Below are 19,552 nucleotides of genomic sequence, written 5' to 3'. Positions count from 1 at the left end.
AAGCTCTTTATAGATTTTGGATACTAGCCCTTTATCTGATATGTTGTTTGCAAATATCTTCTCCCATTCTGTCAGTTGCCTTTCGGTTTTATTGACTGTTTCCTTTGCTGTGCAAAAGCTTTTGATCTTGATGGTCCCAATAGTTCATTTTTGCCCTTGCTTCCCTTGCCTTTGGCAATGTCGATTTCATTCTTTTTTATAGTAAAATAATATTCCACTATATATATACACGACACCTTTATCCATTTATCTATTGGTAGATATTTAGGTTGCTTCTGTACCTTGACTATTGTAAATAATGTTGCAGTAAACATAGGGTTGCATACATCTTTTTGGATTAGTGTTTTTGTTTTCTTTGGATGACTACCTAGAAATAGAACTGGACCATATGGTAATTGTAGTTTTAGTTTTTTGAGGACCCTCTATCCTGTTTTCCAGAGTGGGTGCACCAATTTATATTCCCAACAATAGCACCAAAAAAAAAAAAAAAAGAGGAAAAAAAGCTTTTCTTTTAAACAAGGCATTTCAGGGCTTACTGCTCCACTGAAGTACTAGATATTAGTTAATAAAACTAATACTACTTTAAGTCTTTTCCATTCAAAATCAGTGTACTATCCATTAACCTACACTAATAACTCAAATTGTCACTCTATGTTTGAATAATGTACCCTGTTATTTGAAAAGGAAAAGGAAAAAAAATCACAATCCAAATTGAGGATCCTGAGGGGATGAGGTTTGATGGTACCATCTTCATATATGTTATATAATTCATGCATAGTTGAAAAGGAGCCAAATGCAGATCACTACGAAAATCAGTTGCCTAACTGAAGACAGTATCAGAGTAGCTTTGATGATGGGAGCAGTAAAAGAATGTATAGATAGGACTATATAAAAATCCTCTATCACCATAACCATTTTCATAATGGACTAAATGAGACTGTAAACAATCCCTGTTTAGTAATATTTGAGGCTTCCCAATCTTTTTACAATCACTTAAATCATCACCATGATTAGAAGTTCATGATTAGGGCGCCTAGGTGGCTCAGTGGGTTAAGCCGCTGCCTTCAGCTCAGGTCATGATTTCAGGGTCCTGGGATCGAGTCCCGCATCGGGCTCTCTGCTCAGCAGGGAGCCTGCTTCCTCCTCTCTCTCTCTCTGCCTGCCTCTCTGCCTACTTGTGATGTCTTTCTGTCAAATAAATAAAATAAAAAATCTTTAAAAAAAAAAAGAAGTTCATGATTAACCAAAATTTTAATAAAAAGAATTCCCCTCCTTTCTCCAAAGCAAAAAGCAGGTTAGTTCCTATATCTACAAAAGAAGAATCATGTCAACACACTTCTCAAAAAAGCAGAGTATGTCCTACAGGATATTTATTAATGTTTTATTCAGGCTACTTTAAAATGGTCAATCTTACTTTTAGAAGACCCTTCCAAAATCAACAAAATAGGGTGCCTGGGTGGCTCAGTGGGTTAAGCATCTGCCTTCAGCTCAGGTCATGATCCCAGGGTCCTGGGATCAAGATCAAGAGCCAAGTGGGGCTTCCTGCTCAGTGGGGAGTCTGCTTCTCCCTCTCCCTCTGCCCCTCCCCCTGCATATGCTCTCTCTCTCTCAAATAAATAAATAATCTTTTTTTTAAATCAAAACATTTCATTTAGAAGCTTTTCCTAATCTTAAGTTTGAAATGATATTCCATGTACTGATTTATTTAATGTCCTTTGTTTTCAGCAACAGCTTCTTTTCAAAGTATCATATATCCAGGGTTAAAGGAAGGAACTCTCAAATTCTGGGTCACTTTCTGTGATAATATATGAATTTAACCTTAACAGTATTAAAATAAGAATGGATTTATGGCACGTTACAGGAAGAATTCAATGAACTGAATTGAACCAATAAAATCTTTACTTATAAAAAAAATAAAGAGGAAAATTCTGAAATGAGTAAATGCTTTTATATTTGCTCAAATGGAATTTAGTTTGAAATCTACTCTTCCTGTCAACACTATTTAAAATACACGGGGTCAATAATAGAAGAAATCTTAATCTAAATGGTAGTTTCATCCCCAAAATACTTATTATAGAATTGACAGCACATCCTTAAAATGTGCCAACAATTTTGATACTTTCATTGTGTAGATTGTTATTATTTCCAATGTGAGAATTTTGAATGCATTACAATATATTTTATAATATATATACAGACTTTGAAAGGCAAACTCATGGTCTCATAAGTCACTCTGTGTTGTTTGTGGTTGGCAGAATTCTAATATGGCTTCCAAGATTTTTGCCCCTGGTATATGCACCCTAAATAATTCCTTCCTCTTAAGTATGGATAGGACCTGTGAATATATTAAGCTATTACTCTTGTGATTATGTTATGTTAGATGAGAAAGGTAAAGGGATTTTGCATACATAATTAAGGTTCCTAATTTGTTGACTTCTGAGGTAATCAAAGAGAGATTATCCTGGGTGAGCCTGATTATCCATTTGAGCCCTCCAAAGAGCGCTTAGAGCTTCTCTGAGTGCAGAGATAGTTTCTTACCAAGAAGCAAGCAAGTTTATAAGGAAATTACTTCAGGCCACAAAGACCCAAGTGAGCTTGGAAGATAAGCCCAAGGCTCAGATGAGACTGCAGCCCTAGTCTGTTGTCACCTTGACTGCCACCTTGTGAAACCAGAGCAAGGTAATCCAGCTGCGCTATGCCCAGATTTCCTGATCCACAAAAGCTGTGGATAAACAGTTGATATTATTTTAAGTCACTGAGTTTATAGTAACTTGTTACAGGGTAATAGAAGATTAATGCAGTTATATTAGACATTAACTGTTAGTTAAGGCTACATGTAACATGACTTGACCCTATGCATATCAAAATTGGCTGAAAAGTTAGTATTACAACCTGACTCTATTATAGCAATATAATATATGCATTGAAATACATGAAAAAAACCCAAGAAATACATAAAAAGAATTAGTCATCTCAGGAAAGAGGCTTACTATAGTAGGACTGATGTGGCCAAACCAACTTAAGACAGAACAGTTGAAAAAGCAGAGGATAGTAAGAGTGATGGTTCTTCAACTCAGAGAGAGGTAGGGATGAAAAGATGGGCAAAAAGGGTAACATAATTGAGCAGTAATTCAGTGTGGCTAGATATAAATGTAAGAAGTAATCTTGAATCTCTGTCCCGGAGATTGGGGAAATGATACTATCAGCTGCATAAAGAAGTATACAGAGGGGGCACCTGACTAGCTCAGTTGGTGGAGCATGCAACTCTTGATCTTAGGGTTATAAGTTCAAGCCCCACTCGGGGTTTAGAGATTACCTTAAAAAAAAAAAGAAATCTTAAAAAAAAAAAGTATTCTGAGAAAACAATAGTGTGTGTCTTCCCTGTTTTGCTGCAAAGCAGGGGTTAAGAAACTATGGCTCGTAGGCCAAATAGCCCAGAACCCATTTTTATAAATAAAGCATTATTGGAACAGAACTGTGCCCATTCATTTATAAATTGTCTATCACTCTTTTTATGCTGCAGTGGCAAAGTTGAATAGCTGCAGCAGACACTCTATGGCCTGAAAAACCAAAAATGTTTATTCAATGGCCCTTTATAGAAATGTTTAACAATTCTGCAATCAGAGAAAGACAATTATCATATGATCTCCCTGATATGAGGAAGTTGAGAGGCAATGTGGAGGGTTTGGGGGGGTAGGAAAGGAATAGATGAAACAAGATGGGATCAGGAGGGAGACAAAGCATAAGAGACCCTTAATCTCACAAAACAAATTGAGGGTTGCCCAGGGTTGGGGGGGGGGCGTTGGGTTATGGACATTGGGGAAGGTAGTATGTGCTATGGTGAGACTATGAAGTGTGTAAACCTGGTGACTCACAGACCTGTACCCCTAGAGCTAATAATAATTACATGTTAAAAAAAAAAAAAAAAGAAATGTTTGGCTACTCTGGCGTATAGCGTAGTACACCCATAGTCCCTGGCACAGAGCAAATTGCTTAAGAAATGTTCATGAGGTGTGCCTGGGTGGCTTAGTCATTAAGCGTCTGCCTTTGGCTCAGGTCAGGATCCTGGGGTCCTGGGATTGAGCCCCCACTGGGGCATTAGACTCCCTGCTTGTCAGGGAGACTGCTTCTCCCTCTCCCTCTGCTTGTGTTCCCTCTCTCACTATCTCTTTCTGTCAAATAAATAAATTAAATCTTTAAAAAGAAAAATGTTCATGTTATTATCATCAAAATTCATTTGTAAAGTTTTCTAATAAATAGCCAGGACATACAATAAAGTTTTTATTCTTCTCCCTGGTTCAAATGTTTTAGAACCCATAGCCCTCATTTTCCTTCCACTTTCTAATACAGGAAATTTAAGTAAACAGTTGATGACAGTGGAAAAAAATTAAGATTATAGTCTGAACACTGGCTCAGGATATAATTCATAGTCTACAAACCATATAAAAAGGTCAAGCAGATATATGAAATATGCAAACACATATTTTCTGTGGCAAAGAATGCTATTGTCCCCCTACTACACATTATTTCATTCTTCCTTTTAATAATAGGTGTCCCTATCACCATCCAAAGTTTAGCTAACTACAGAGCCATGCAACTGCAGACACATCCAGCTTCTCTTGAGGCTAGATATGGGCATATGCCTAAAGTCCTCATCAGCAGAATATGAGCAGAAAAATCTTAGATGACTCTCTTAAAAAGGAAATTTGCTTGCCTTCTACTTCTCTTCCTGCATCCCATAGGGTTTAAGGAAGTCGTGAAGGTCAGCCAACTTCAACCATAAAGACAGAGATAGCATAATAAAATATGTCAGAGCAAAAAAAGGGAAGGAACCTAGGTCTCTGGCTGATCTCCTAGAGGAAATCTTGACTCTCTACTCTGGACTAGTATATGAAAAAGATGTAAATTTCTATCTTCTGTGGCCCACATATTTTAACATATCTTTATCATAGCAGCTTACTCTATATGTTAATAAGCCCTCCCGCTGTCACTCACTTCAAGGTCACACAATTATATATTAAATGAAGCTACTATTAACTCTGGCCTTTGCAATGTGATATTTCTGTTATGTGGGGTTACAGGTACTCTGTAAAATTCTAGTAGAGAACCCCTGGCTTTTATTTTTATTTTTACTTTATTTTATTTTCTTTTAAAGATTTTATTTATTTATTTGAGAGAGAGACAGTGAGAGAGAACATGAGTGAGGAGAAGGTCAGAGGGAGAAGCAGACTCCCCGTGGAGCTGGGAGCCTGATGTGGTACTCGATCCTGGGACTCCAGGATCATGACCCGAGCTGAATGCAGTCGTCCAACCAACTGAGCCACCCAGGCGCCCAAGAGAACCCTTGGCTTTTAACGTATGATGAGGCATTTGGGCTTTTTCAAGTTCACCAGACCATGACAAAAGATAAAATTATGCTAAGAGAATCTCTGTGCCCTTAATAATCCAGAGAGCCTGGGAGAACTCACTATGTTCCGTGTTCATCAAAGAAGGAAGTGGAAAGGCAAAGGAGTTTAATATACTTATACGGGGTTTGGACAGAGAACTAAGAGAGCTATGAGTTTTGGAAGACACTCAATAGAGTAGTTAATGGGTTGTAACTTCAAGGTGCCAATGTCTCCTTAAAGACCTTACCTTGGGGCACCTGGGTGGCTCAGTGGGTTAAGCCTCTGCCTTCAGCTCAGGTCATGATCTCAGGGTCCTGGGATTGAGCCCCGCATTGGGCTCTCTGCTCAGTGGGAAGCCTGCATCCCCCTCTCTCTCTGCCTACTGCTCTGCCTACTTGTAATTTCTTTCTCTGTCAAATAAATAAATAAAATCTTTACAAATAAATAAATAAATAAAAATAAAAGACCTTACTTTTTAGCTGCCAACGTGCTCAGGCGCGATGACTCAGTTTCTGTTTCTCTGAACATCAGTCCCAGAGTCTGTATAATTTCAATGCATGCTCTAGAAAACAAAGCAAAGAAAGCACAGGAGTGGCATGGTTGCATGACAAGTTCAGAACTTCACAAAATTAGTAACCCTTAATAAAATTGCTCTCATATCTATATAGAAAACGTATGGGAAGGAAATTCTGTTTGTTAATTGTCAACATTGGTTGAGTCCCTACTCTGTGATTGCTACATAGTAAACACTCAACAATATTTGTTGAGTGAATTAATTAATAGCTGAATGTCAGGATTACAAGTCATTTTCATAGTGTTTTTGGTCCTTAACATTTTTTTCTGATAATCACACGCTATTTTAAAATTATTTTTAGGGGAGCCTGGGTGGTTTAATTGGTTAAGCATCTACTTTTAGCTCAGGTCATGATTCCAGGGTCTTAGGATCGAGCTCCTTGCTCAGTGAGGAGTTTGCTTCTCCCTGTCCCTCTGCGACTTTCACTGCTTGTGTGCTTGTGCGTACACTCTCTCTGTTTCTCTTTCTATCAAATAAATACATGAAATCCTAAAAATAAACAAATAAAATTATTTTTAATAATTTTAACTTTTTCCAATAAGTAATTTTTGGCTCAAAATTTCAAAGGTAAAAACGGGAATTCAGTGAAAGTTGTTTTCTCTGATGCCTTTTTTTTTCCCCCTTTGGGACAACCAATATTACTAATTTCTTATATAGCCTTTCTTTATTTTTAAGATTTTATTTATTTAAGGGAGAAAGAGAAGAAACAAGTACAGTAGAAACAGTGAGGGGAGGGGGAGAAGGAGAAGCAGACTCCCACCGAGCAGGGAGCCCAAAGTGGGGCTTGATCCCAGGACCCAAACACTTCACTGACTGAGCAACCCAGGTGCCCCTATAGCCTTTCTTTAAAAAGTAGAACAGGAACACCTGGGAAGCTCAGTCCATTAAATGTCTGACTCCAGATTTCAGCTCAGGTCATAGTCTCAGGGTTGTGAGATCGAGTCCTGTGTCAGACTCTGAACTGGGCGTGGAGCTTGCTTAAGATTTTCTCTCTCCCTCTTCCTTTGCCCCTCCCAGCCCCCCACGAAAAGTAGAACAAAATGAGTACTATTTTTAAAAATCTATGTGAGGCAAAACTGGGATGCCTGGGTGGCTCAGTCGGTTAAGCCACTGGCTTCAGTACAGGTCATGATCCCAGAGTCCTGGGGTCAAGTCTCGCATCGGGCTCCTTGCTCAGCAGGGAGTCTGTTTCTCTTTCTGCCTCTGCCTGCCACTCTGCCTGCTTGTGGGCACGCACACTCTGTCTCTCTCTCACAAATAAATAAATAAATAAATCTTATAAAAAAATCTATGTGGGGACGCCTGGGTGGCTCAGTTGGTTAAGCAGCTGCCTTTGGCTCAGGTCATGATCCCAGCCTCCTGGGATCGAGTCCCACATCGGGCTCCTTGCTCAGCGGGGAGCCTGCTTCTCCCTCTGCCTCTGCCTGCCATTCTGTCTGCCTGTGCTTGTTCTCTCCCTCTCTCTCTCTCTGATAAATAAATAAAATCTTTAAAAAAAAAAATCTATGTGAAGCAAAATTTGCAGCACCATTAATCATTACTACAGTATATATTTTGCCCAGCACCTTCCATTTATCTTCAGTACCCTCCGGGGAGAAAAATCTATGACTATCCAGTTAGTACTTACACCAGCTCATCGGCCCTTTGGCTTTTATTTTGAAGTGAGCTCTTATCCCTAGACTCTGGCAAGTACTCATGAAGTTTGTTCACCAGGAAATAGAAAAGGTCACCGGTCTGTGAAAGCAAGTAGGAAAGAAGATGGTCATTAGGTATCAGATGGTAAAACTCTATCTTTACATAATAAAAATATGAAGATATTATTTATTCTCTGGAACCAAGTGAATTATAATACCTCTCATTAATAATAGCGTAACCCAATGTGAAAACACTTTTTACTTAAACCAGGAGACTACTGTCCTGGTGAACAGAGCCCGAGCTAAAGCCTAGGGGGTGAGGCTAAGAGATGCCCCTTAGGCCTGGCTCTACTGTTAATACCGAAGACCCTCCAGACATAGGTGTATAATCTCAGGCAAATCATTCAGTTACTTATGAATACTAGATTAAATGGAGGCTCCTATAGTTCTGCTTTTCCAAAGTAACTTGACCTTTGTGAGGATATAACGAATAATGGCTAGAAAACTTTTTTTTTTTTTAAAGATTTCATTTATTTGACAGAGAGAGAAAGACAGGGTGAGAGAGAACACAAGCAGGAAGAGTGGGAGACGGTTGACAGAGATGCAGGCTTCCCACTGGGCAGGAAGCCTGATGCAGGGCTCAAGCTCAGGACCCTGGCATCATGACCTGATCAGAAGGCAGATGCTTAACAACTGAGCCACTCAGGCGCCCCTGGAAAAACACTTTTTAAACATGTTTGCTAACCTGCAAGTGAAGGCACAGCACTGGTATAGCCTAATGAAGACAGTGAAGAATGATACTAATAATTCTGTTAATACAGTGGAAATGTCGATTGTCATCTCTGACAGAATAAACACTGACTTAAGAGTGCATGGACCAGTTTTTTTGTGCTTCTGTGCAGTCTCATGAGCTAAATCCGAGCATGAAATAAGCACTGGCCCATGAAATCAGGCAGGTTGGTACTAATGAGAAAGATAATGTAATTGCTTCTTTTCCTTTTCTCTCTTACTTATTTTCCCCCCCAGGACTTTTGTCGACTAGTGACAAATTAGACTCTGTTTAAAAAGGTATTACGTGTACCTTTATTTAGGTGCTAAGGCATGACAAGAGGCTGAGGATGGCAGCGGGAGAGAGGGACAGGAGGAGAAGGAGCAAGGTGTATGCCGGGCCCTCTGAGAACAGCTGCCGTTTACCAGGGCCCTGGTAATTGAGCACAGTGTGGTGGCTTTGTACCCTAACTCTGAGGTCACACCCCGGTTAGCTGTATGATATCTGGCAAATGACTTACACACTCTATGACTTATTTTATGTCTAAAAGAGAGTTAATGTCACCTGGTGGGTGTTGCAGTAAGATAGTATCTGTAAAGCCTGAATGGTGCACAGCATATCATAAGTGCTTAATAAATTTATCAGTTACTATTGTGATCTCCCACCTGCTCACTAGTTCAGGAAGTTTTATTTTATTTACAAAGTTTTGTTGTTATTTTTTAAGATTTTATTTATTTGACAGACAGAGATCACAAGTAGGCAGAGAGGCAGGCAGAGAGAGAAGGGGGGAAGTAGGCTCCCTGCTGAGCAGAGAGCCCAATGTGGGGCTCCATCCCAGGACCCTGGCATCATGACCTGAGCCGAAGGCAGAGGGTTTAACCCACTGAACCATGCAGGCGTCCCTTTTTTACAAAGTTTTATTTGTAAAGTATCTTACACCACCCTGCAACAACATGGAGAAATCTCAAAACTGTTAGGCCAAAGGAAGCTAGCACAAAAGAGTACAGAGTATACATTTCTGGGTAAGTGGAATCTGAGGCAACAGAAAGCTTCTGTACATCTCTATACATTCTGTACATTTCTGGGTAAGTGGAATCCGATCAACAAAAAGCACAATGATTGCCCGGGGCCATGGATGGGAGGAAACTGCCTGCCAAATGTATGAGGTAGCCTTATGGGGCTGTAGAAGGGGCTATAGCCTTATGGGGTGATAGAAGTGTTCTAAATCTTGATTGGGGTGGTGGTTATATGGGTTTATACATTTGTCAAAACTCTTTAAACCAAACCCTTAAAATGAGTGCCTTTTATTATATGTAAATTATATCCCAATAGTTTCTCCAAAGAAGAGGTACATATGGCCAGTAAGCACATGAAAAAATACTCAACGTCATGAATCATTAGGGAAATGCAAATCAAAACTACAAATAATCAGAAAATAACAAATGTTGACAAGGGTGTGAGAAAACTAGAACCTGTGTGCATTGTTAGTGGGAATGTACAGTGGTACAGATGCTGCGGAAAACAGTATGGTGGTTCCTCAAAAAATAAGAAATAGAATTACCAGAGGATTTAGTAATCCCACTTTTGGGTATAGTCCCAAAAGAACTGAAGGCAAGGTCTCAGAGAGATTGACACACCCATATTCACAGTGGTAACGTTCACAATAGCTTAAATGTGGAAGCAACCCAATATCCATCAACGGAGTATGGAAAAGAAAATGTGGTCTTTACATACAGTGGAATATTATTCAGCCTTAAAAAGGAAGCGAGCTCCAACACTGATGTACCTGTGAGACATGCTGAGTGAAATAGGCCAGTGATAAAGAGACAAATACTGAGTGATTCCATTTACATGAGATACTTAGAGAAGCTAAATCATAGATGCAGAAAGAAGAATGGTATTGCCAGGGGCTGGGAGAAGGGATGAATGGGGAGTTATTGTTTAATGAGTATAGTTTCAGTTTTACAAGATGAAAAGAGTTCTGGAGATGGCTGCACAATGAGACAGTGTTCCTACTTAATACCACTGGACCATATGCTTAAAAATGGTTAAAATAGTAAATTTTCTGTTATGTGTATTTTACCATAATAAAAAAAAATTGTTGAATTAAGAAAGAACCTCATGGAGGAAAAAATAAAGGGTTAGGAAGGAACAGGAATGGAGAACTCTTTCATTCACTCATTCATTCATTGAACACATAACTACTCATTGCCAGCTATGTAGCAGGCGCTGTGCTAGGTAATGAGATACTACCTCGAGCCAAGCAGACATGGTATCTGTATTCCTAAAGCATAGTTTCAGTCAGTCTACCACAAAATGTTCTCATAATTTAAAATTTACTTGTGAAAAAGAAGAGAGAGAGAAAGAGAGATTACCTGAAAGAAAATTATACCACATACAGATGATTTCAAATGGGGGAAAGTGTGTGTGTGTGTGTGTGTGCACGTGTGTATGCATTTATAATACATAATATATTTATATACAATTATATATATTTTTAAGATTTTATTTATATGAAATTATTCTATGTATAATTTTCCATCATCTTGCTCAGGAACCAAAAATTAGAGGTGCCTCTAATCTCCCCACCCCAGTGAAGGTTCCTAAGGAAGCTTCACACAACCTCATGTTCTCCAGGGAGCCCAGCACAAAGTGGGAAAACCACTGCTTAAACATAAAGCTATTATAACTGTTTAAAGAAAAAAGCTCCGACAGGTGCCTGGGTGGCTCAGTCAGTTTAGTGTCTGATTCTTGATCTCAGCTTAGATCTTGATCTCAGGGTTGTGAGTTCAAGCCCCACCCCAAGTGCAGAGCCCACTTAATAAAAAAAAAAGAAAAGAAAAAAGCTCTGGAAGAAGATAAAAATGTTGACTTTTGTGAATTATATATGTTAACTCTGTGTAAACGAATATGAGACTAGATTGTGGTTATGGATTAGAGAGAGAGAACATAAGGCTACGGTCTTGGTGGCATGGTGGTGGGCAGGCGGCCCACACTGTGTGTGGAAAGACCAAAAATAGGAGACTGCCCATATGCCTTTTATTTCCCTCTCTATTCATTTTGGCCTTTAATTTTTTAAAAATATTTTATTTATTTGTTTGATAGTGAGAAAGAGAGAGAGCACACACACAAGTAGGGGGAGCAGCAGGCAAAGGGAGAAGCAGGCCTTCTGCTGAGCAGGGAGCCTGATGCGGGTCTTGATCCCAGGACCCTGGAATCATGACCCGAACCGAAGGCAGACACTTAACAACTGAGCCACCCAGGCGCCCCTAGCCTTTAATTTTTTTAATCCTTTTTTTTTAAGTAGGCTACATGTCCCACGTGGGTCTTGAACTCACAACCCTGAGATCAAGAGTCACATGCTCTACCAACTAAGCCAGCTGGGGGCCCCTTGGCCTCTCATTTTTGATAGCTGAATTAGAAGATCAATTTTAGTCCATCTAAGGACATTACCTTAAAGAACAGCTGCTATTTTGTTTGTTTGTTTGTTTTTTAAGATTTTATTTATCTGAGAGAAAGAGTGAGAGAGAACATGAAAGGGGGGAAGGTCAAAGGGAGATGCAGACTCCGTGTGGATCCAGGAGCCCGATGCAGGACTCGATCCTGGGATCTTGACCTGAGCTGAAGGCACTGGCCCAACCAACTGACCCACCCAGGCGTCCTGCAGTGTTTTCAATTAAGCAATAAAACGTGAATGTTCTATTCCTAAACTTCTTTTTCTTTTTTAACTTTTTTACTTAGAGAAATTAACTTTAAAAGACATCTTTCTTTAAATATTTTTAATTCAATTAATTAACATATAATGTATTATTGGTTTCAGAGGTAGAGGTCAGTGATTGATCAGTCTTATGCAATACCCAGTGCTCGTGACGTCACGTGTCCTCCTCGATGTCCATTACCCAGTTACCCCATCTCCCCACCAGCAACCCTGAGTTTGTTTTCTATTCCTAGATTTCTGATCAGGTTAATTTTTCACAAGAGAATAGACTTTCAGTTCAGTATGAATTGATTATGGGCCCTGGTATAAACATGGTATTGTGTGAGGCCTTAGGGAGAGTACAAAGATGAGTAAGACACATGCTTGCCCTGAAGAAGCTTATAGCATATAATGGTAAATAAGAATAATATGCCAATAACTATAGTGAAAAGGAGAATATCTGCCCTAATCTTGAGGGTAGGAACTGTGTCATGTTCACTTTCCTAATGCCTATTCCCATGTCTGACACAGAACAGGCATGCAGTAAATATCTGTTGCATTTATTGAAGAGAAGGTGCTATGAGAGATGCCATAGGACGGCATTGTCCAATAGGTAGCCAGTGGCCACGTGGCACTATTTAAATTTAAATTGACTAAATGGAATAAAATTAAAATTGCACTTCCTTAGTCACTGGCCACCTTCAGTGAGGCTAGTGGCTACTTTACTAGAACAGCACAGATTAAAGAATATTGCAGAAAGTTCTGCCATAACAGATCAGCAAGGGTAAGTTTCCAAAGCTCCCCAGAGAGGAAGACAGGAAAGGCGGAAGAACAGCGCTTGAGAGATCATAGAGAGGCAGGCAGAGGGAGGGGAGAAGCAGGCTCCCTGCTGAGCAGAGAGTCTGATGTGGGGCTTGATTTGGGGCTCGATCCCATGACCTTGAGATTGTGACCTGAGCTGAAGGCAGAGGCTTAACCCATTGAGGCACCCAGGCACCCCTGAACGGGTAGGATTTTAACAGGAGAGGATAGAAGAAGGATTAGCCTAGAGATGGTGAACAGCAGGGGAAAACAAGGAAGGGCTAGAAAGGACAGGGTATTTGAGTCATCCCCGTGGATGGAGCCTTTAGAGGAAAGAAGTGAAAACAATGCAGTGTGGGGTTGAGTGGGTTAGGCCTAGCTTTATTCTCTTTATCCGCATCTTTCTTTTGCTGCACAGTTGAGGCCCCCTGCATCAGGCCCATTTAAAATGAGAGACCCTTAAATGGCCTCCAGACCAACACTCTGGTGTTTAACATCAACACCTCTCTTCCTTGTCTAACCTGTAGGACGTACCTCAGTTCTTCTACCTAGCCATCTGCTTTAAACCCAGTTCCCTGGTGGTGTCAAGTTTATCTAAATGGACATCTCTATGCCCTTGCTCTGTCCCTTGCCAATCCTCTCTCAGCTGCTAGGTTTACTCTTGACAACCTTTATATCCTTGTCACCTCTCCAACCCCACATTCCATGAAGCCCCTATTGCCAAACTCTAAACAATCAGGTCTTCTTGGTGCCAAATGTTTGTGTAGACATTTGGGTATAATCCACCCACATGCTGAAATGATCTGATGTTTCATTTTGCACACTATGTAGACATCACTCTCACCCTTGAGCACTGTGCTTTCCCTGGGAGTATCTACAGCTGGATTAGTTTGCCCAGAGCCTGCCCTGTGCAGATAGATGTTGGTCCCTTCTTGAAAATACACCTTGCTAAAATAAAGGCCATACCTGTCCAAACTTGGAATCGGTGACAGTGGTCATTAGTGGGGAGCCTTAAATGCCAAAGCCAAGGTGTTTGAACTCAGTAGGGAGAGTCACCAGAGGCTTTTTAGCCACCTGGATCACACAATCTGTGATGGATTAAACTGATGCCATGTGTGCGACAGACTGGAGAGGAATATTTGGGTGGGATGTACCAATTTCCTTAGGCTTTCCACGTGGACTCCCATTTCCATGTTCATAATAATTTTGGGTGTCATTTCAATGCCTGTCTCTCAATACTCCATAGTCCTCTGAAGTTTTGGAGTCAGACCCTGAATGTTCTATTCCTAACAGCCTGAATCTAGTAAAAGTCTAAAATGATTTAGACTTGGTAGCGCAACATCATTATTACCTGTTTCAGTGTTATGGGACATTCAACATACTATTCTATACAGCTAATATGCCCTATGATTAGGGTGATCAACCATCCCAGTGTATTTGGGACAGTCCTAGGTTTTGTACTGAGAGTCTCATATCCTGTGAACTTCCTCAGTCTTAGGCCAATTGGGACAGTTGGTCACCCAAATCTGGGCAAACCCACATGGTTGGTCATCCTACATGTGAAGCACTTAGAATCTAAAAAATGGCCAGGACTGTCTTGTATGTTGGGGAAGCTGTGCACTTGGCAGCTGCTTAGTAATGAGACCACTGACCAGAATTAGGATACAACACAGAGCGGAGGAGTCAAGATGGCGGAGAAGTAGCAGGCTGAGACTACTTCAGCTAGCAGGAGATCAGCTAGATGGCTTATCTAAAGATTGCAAACACCTGCAAATCCATCGGCAGATCGAAGAGAAGAACAGCAATTCTAGAAAAAGAAAAACAACCACTTTCTGAAAGGTAGGACTGGTGGAGAAGTGAATCCAAAGCAACGGGAAGATAGACCCCGGGGGGAGGGGCCTGCTCCCGGCAAGCGGCGGAGCAACTGAGTACAAAATCAGGACTTTTAAAAGTCTGTTCCGCTGAGGGACATCGCTCCAGAGGCTAAACCGGGGCGAAGCCCACGCGGGGTCAGCGTGGCCTCAGATCCCGCAGGGTGACAGAAGGATTGGGGGTGTCTGAATGTCGCAGAGCTTGCGGGTACTGAAATGGGAAAGCCGGCTACAGAGACAGAGCCTACAGTGAGCTCACAGCTGGGGGTTACCTTGAACTGGCCACAGGCTCGGTGAGCTCAGAGTGTGGCTGGAGGTCAGGAAGACAGGAGTAACTGGGCGCTGTTCTCTGAGGGCGCACTGAGGAGTGGGGCCACGGGCTCTTGGCTCCTCTGGGCTGGAGACCAGGAGGCCGCCATTTGTATTCCGTCCTCCGGAACTCTACGGAAAGCGCTCAGGGAACAAAAGCTCCTGAAATCAAAGCCGAGCGGATTACTCAGCCTGGCCCCTGGTAAGCGCAGTGCAATTCCGCCTGGGGCAAAGACACTTGAGAATCACTACACTAGGCCCCTCCCGCAGAAGATCAACAAGAAATCCAGCCAAGACCAAGTTCACCTACTAAGGAGTGCGGTTTCAATAACAAGGAGAGCAGAATTCTAGGGGAGGAGAAAGCAAAGCACGGAACTCATGGCTTTCTCCCTGTGATTTTTTTAGTCTTACAGTTAATTTAATTTTTTTCTTTTTTCATTTTTTTTCTCTTCTTCTGCTAAAATTTTTTTTACTTTTACCCTTTTCTTTTTTAATGTTTTTAACTAGTTTAATATATATATATTTTCTTTTTTATACTTTTCTTTATTCATTTTCATTTTTTAATTCTTTTTGGTTTTTTCTTTTTTTCTTTCTTTCTTTTTGAACCTCTTTTTATCCACTTACTCCCCCTTCACGATGTGGGATCTCTTCTAATTTGGTTAAAGCATATTTTCCTGGGGTTGTTGCCACCCTTTTAGTATTTTACTTGCTCCTTCATATACTCTTATCTGGACAAAATGACAAGACGGAAAAATTAAACACAAAAAAAAGAACAAGAGGCAGTACCGAAGGCTAGGGACCTAATCAATACAGACATTGGTAATATGTCAGATCTAGAGTTCAGAATGACAATTCTCAAGGTTCTAGCCGGGCTTGAAAAAGGCATGGAAGACATTAGAGAAACCCTCTCGGGAGATATAAAAGCCCTTTATGGAGAAATAAAAGAACTAAAATCTAACCAAGTTGAAATCAAAAAAGCTATTAATGAGGTGCAATAAAAAATGGAGGCTCTCACTGCTAGGATAAATGAGGCAGAAGAAAGAATTAGCGATATAGAAGACCAAATTTCAGAGAATAAAGAAGCTGAGCAAAAGAGGGACAAACAGCTACTGGACCACGAGGGGAGAATTCGAGAGATAAGTGACACCATAAGACGAAACAACATTAGAATAATTGGGATTCCAGAAGAAGAAGAAAGAGAGAGGGGAGCAGAAGGTATACTGGAGAGAATTATTGGGGAGAACTTCCCCAATATGGCAAAGGGAACGAGCATCAAAATTCAGGAGGTTCAGAGAACGCCCCTCAAAATCAGTAAGAATAGGCCCACACCCCATCACCTAATAGTAAAATTTACAAGTCTTAGTGACAAAGAGAAAATCCTGAAAGCAGCCCTGGAAAAGAAGTCTGTAACATACAATGGTAAAAATATCAGATTGGCAGCTGACTTATCCACAGAGACCTGGCAGGCCAGAAAGAGCTGGCATGATATTTTCAGAGCACTAAACGAGAAAAACATGCAGCCAAGAATACTATATCCAGCTCGGCTATCATTGAAAATAGAAGGAGAGATTAAAAGCTTGCAGAACAAACAAAAACTAAGGAATTTGCAAACACCAAACCAGCTCTACAGGAAATATTGAAAGGGGTCCTCTAAGCAAAGAGAAAGCCTACAAGAGGTAGATCAGAAAGGAACAGAGACAATACAAAGTAACAGTCACCTTACAGGCAATACAATGGCACTAAATTCATATCTCTCAATAGTTACCCTGAATGTTCATGGGCTAAATGTCCCCATCAAAAGACACAGGTTATCAGAATGGATAAAAAAACAAAACCCATCTATATGTGGCCTCCAAGAAACTCATTTTAAGCCAGAAGACACCTCCAGATTTAAAGTGAGGGGGTGGAAAACAATTTACCATGCTAATGGACATCAGAAGAAAGCAGGAGTGGCAATCCTTATATCAGATCAATTAGATTTTAAGCCAAAGACTATAATAAGAGATGAGGAAGGACACTATATCATACTCAAAGGATCTGTCCAACAAGAAGATCTAACAATTTTAAATATCTATGCCCCCAACGTGGGAGCAGCCAACTATATAAACCAATTAATAACAAAATCAAAGAAACACATCAACAATAATACAATAATAGTAGGGGACTTTAACACTCCCTTCACTGAAATGGACAGATCATCCAAGCAAAAGATCAACAAGGAAATAAAGGCCTTAAATGACACACTGGACCAGATGGATATCACAGATATATTCAGAACATTTCATCCTAAAGCAACAGAATACACATTCTTCTCTAGTGCACATGGAACATTCTCCAGAATAGATCACATCCTCGGTCCTAAATCAAGACTCAACTGGTATCAAAAGATTGGGATCATTCCCTGCATATTTTCAGACCACAGTGCTCTGAAGCTAGAACTCAACCACAAGAGGAAGTTTGGAAAGAACCCAAATACATGGAGACTAAACAGCATCCTTCTAAAGAATGAATGGGTCAACCAGGAAATTAAAGAAGAATTGAAAAAAATTATGGAAACAAATGATAATGAAAATACAACGGTTCAAAATCTGTGGGACACAACAAAGGCAGTCCTGAGAGGAAAATATAGCGGTACAAGCCTTTCTCAAGAAACAAGAAAGGTCTCAGGTACACAACCTAGCCCTACACCTAAAGGAGCTGGAGAAAGAACAAGAAAGAAACCCTAAGCCCAGCAGGAGAAGAGAAATCATAAAGATCAGAGCAGAAATCATGAAATAGAAACAAACAAACAAACAAAAAAACAATAGAGCAAATCAACGAAACTAGGAGCTGGTTCTTTGAAAGAATTAATAAAATTGATAAACCCTGGGCCAGATTTATCAAAAAAAAGAGAAAGGACCCAAATAAATAAAATCATGAATGAAAGAGGAGAGATCACAACTAACACCAAAGAAATACAAACTATTATAAGAACATACTATGAGCAACTCTATGCCAACAAATTTGACAATCTGCAAGAAATGGATGCATTCCTAGAAACATATAAACTACCACAACTGAACCAGGCAGAAATAGAAAGCCTGAACAGACCCATAACCAGTAAGGAGATTGAAACAGTCATTAAAAATCTCCAAACAAACAAAAGCCCAGGGCCAGACGGCTTCCCGGGGGAATTCTACCAAACATTTAAAGAAGAACTAATTCCTATTCTCTGAAACTCTTCCAAAAAAATAGAAATGGAAGGAAAACTTCCAAACTCATTTTATGAGGCCAGCATCACCTTGATCCCAAAACCAGACAAGGATCCCATCAAAAAAGAGAGCTATAGACCAATATTCTTGATGAACACAGATGCGAAAATTCTCACCAAAATACTAGCCAATAGGTTTCAACAGTACATTAAAAGGATTATTCACCACGACCAAGTGGGATTTATTTCCAGGGCTGCAAGGTTGGTTCAACATCCGCAAATCAGTCAACATGATACAACACATCAATAAAAGAAAGAACAAGAACCATAGGATACTCTCAAAAGATGCTGAAAAAGCATTTGACAAAGTTAGCATCCCTTCCTGATCAAAACTCTTCAAAGTGTAGGGATAGAGGGCACATACCTCAATATCATCAAAGCCATCTATGAAAAACCCACCGCAAAAATCGTTCTCAATGGAGGAAAAACTGAAAGCTTTTCCGCTAAGGTCAGGAACATGGCAGTGATGTCCATTATCACCATTGCTATTCAACATAGTACTAGAAGTCCTAGCCTCAGCAATCAGACAACAAAAGGAAATTAAAGGCATCCAAATCAGCACAGAAGAAGTCAAATTATCACTCTTCGCAGATGATATGATACTATATGTGGAAAACCCAAAAGACTCCACTCCAAAACTGCTAGAACTTGTACAGGAATTCAGTAAAGTGTCAGGATATAAAATCAATGCACAGAAATCAGTTGCATTTCTCTACACCAACAACAAGACAGAAGAAAGAGAAATTAAGGAGTCAATCCCATTTACAATTGCACCCAAAACCATAAGATACCTAGGAATAAACCTAACCAAAGAGGCACAGAATCTATACTCAGAAAAGTATAAAGTACTCATGAAAGAAATGGAAGAAGACACAAAGAAATGGAAAAATGTTCCATGCTCCTGGATTGGAAGAATAAATATTGTGAAAATGTCTATGCTACCTAAAGCAATCTACACATTTAATGCACTTCCTATCAAAGTACCATCCATCTTTTTCAAAGAAATGGATCAAATAATTCTAAAATTTATATGGAACCAGAAAAGACCTCGAATAGCCAAAGGGATATTGAAAAAGAAAGCCAAAGTCGGTGGCATCAAAATTCCGGACTTCAAGCTCTATTACAAAGCTGTCATCATCAAGACAGCATGGTACTGGCACAAAAACAGACACATAGATCAATGGAACAGAAGAGAGAGCCCAGAAATAGACCCTCAACTCTATGGTCAACTAATCTTTGACAAAGCAGGAAAGAATGTCC

General features: G+C 40.1%; 1 protein-coding gene and 1 long non-coding RNA gene across 2 annotated transcripts in view; one reads left to right on the top strand and one right to left on the bottom strand.

Moving 5' to 3' along the window:
• Window positions 1–19,552, bottom strand: part of CUNH12orf56 (chromosome unknown C12orf56 homolog) — a 105,486-nt gene that overhangs the window by 12,843 nt on the left and 73,091 nt on the right. Inside the window, exons 7-8 of the mRNA XM_004766593.3 lie at window positions 7,589–7,695; window positions 5,860–5,949 (exon numbers count right to left, since the gene is read on the bottom strand). Coding sequence (XP_004766650.1) covers window positions 5,860–5,949; window positions 7,589–7,695 — 197 coding nt within the window. The remainder of the gene's footprint in view (window positions 1–5,859; window positions 5,950–7,588; window positions 7,696–19,552) is intronic.
• Window positions 1–19,552, top strand: part of LOC106007249 — a 91,302-nt gene that overhangs the window by 41,505 nt on the left and 30,245 nt on the right. The window lies entirely within an intron of this gene.

The sequence above is a fragment of the Mustela putorius genome, unplaced genomic scaffold, assembly GCF_011764305.1.
Source record: "Mustela putorius furo isolate JIRA1106 unplaced genomic scaffold, ASM1176430v1.1 tig00003988_pilon_pilon_pilon, whole genome shotgun sequence".
Taxonomy (NCBI): Eukaryota; Metazoa; Chordata; class Mammalia; order Carnivora; family Mustelidae; genus Mustela; species Mustela putorius.
The sequence above is the reverse complement of the archived record's forward strand: the minus strand, read 5'-3'. Positions and strand labels throughout refer to the sequence as shown.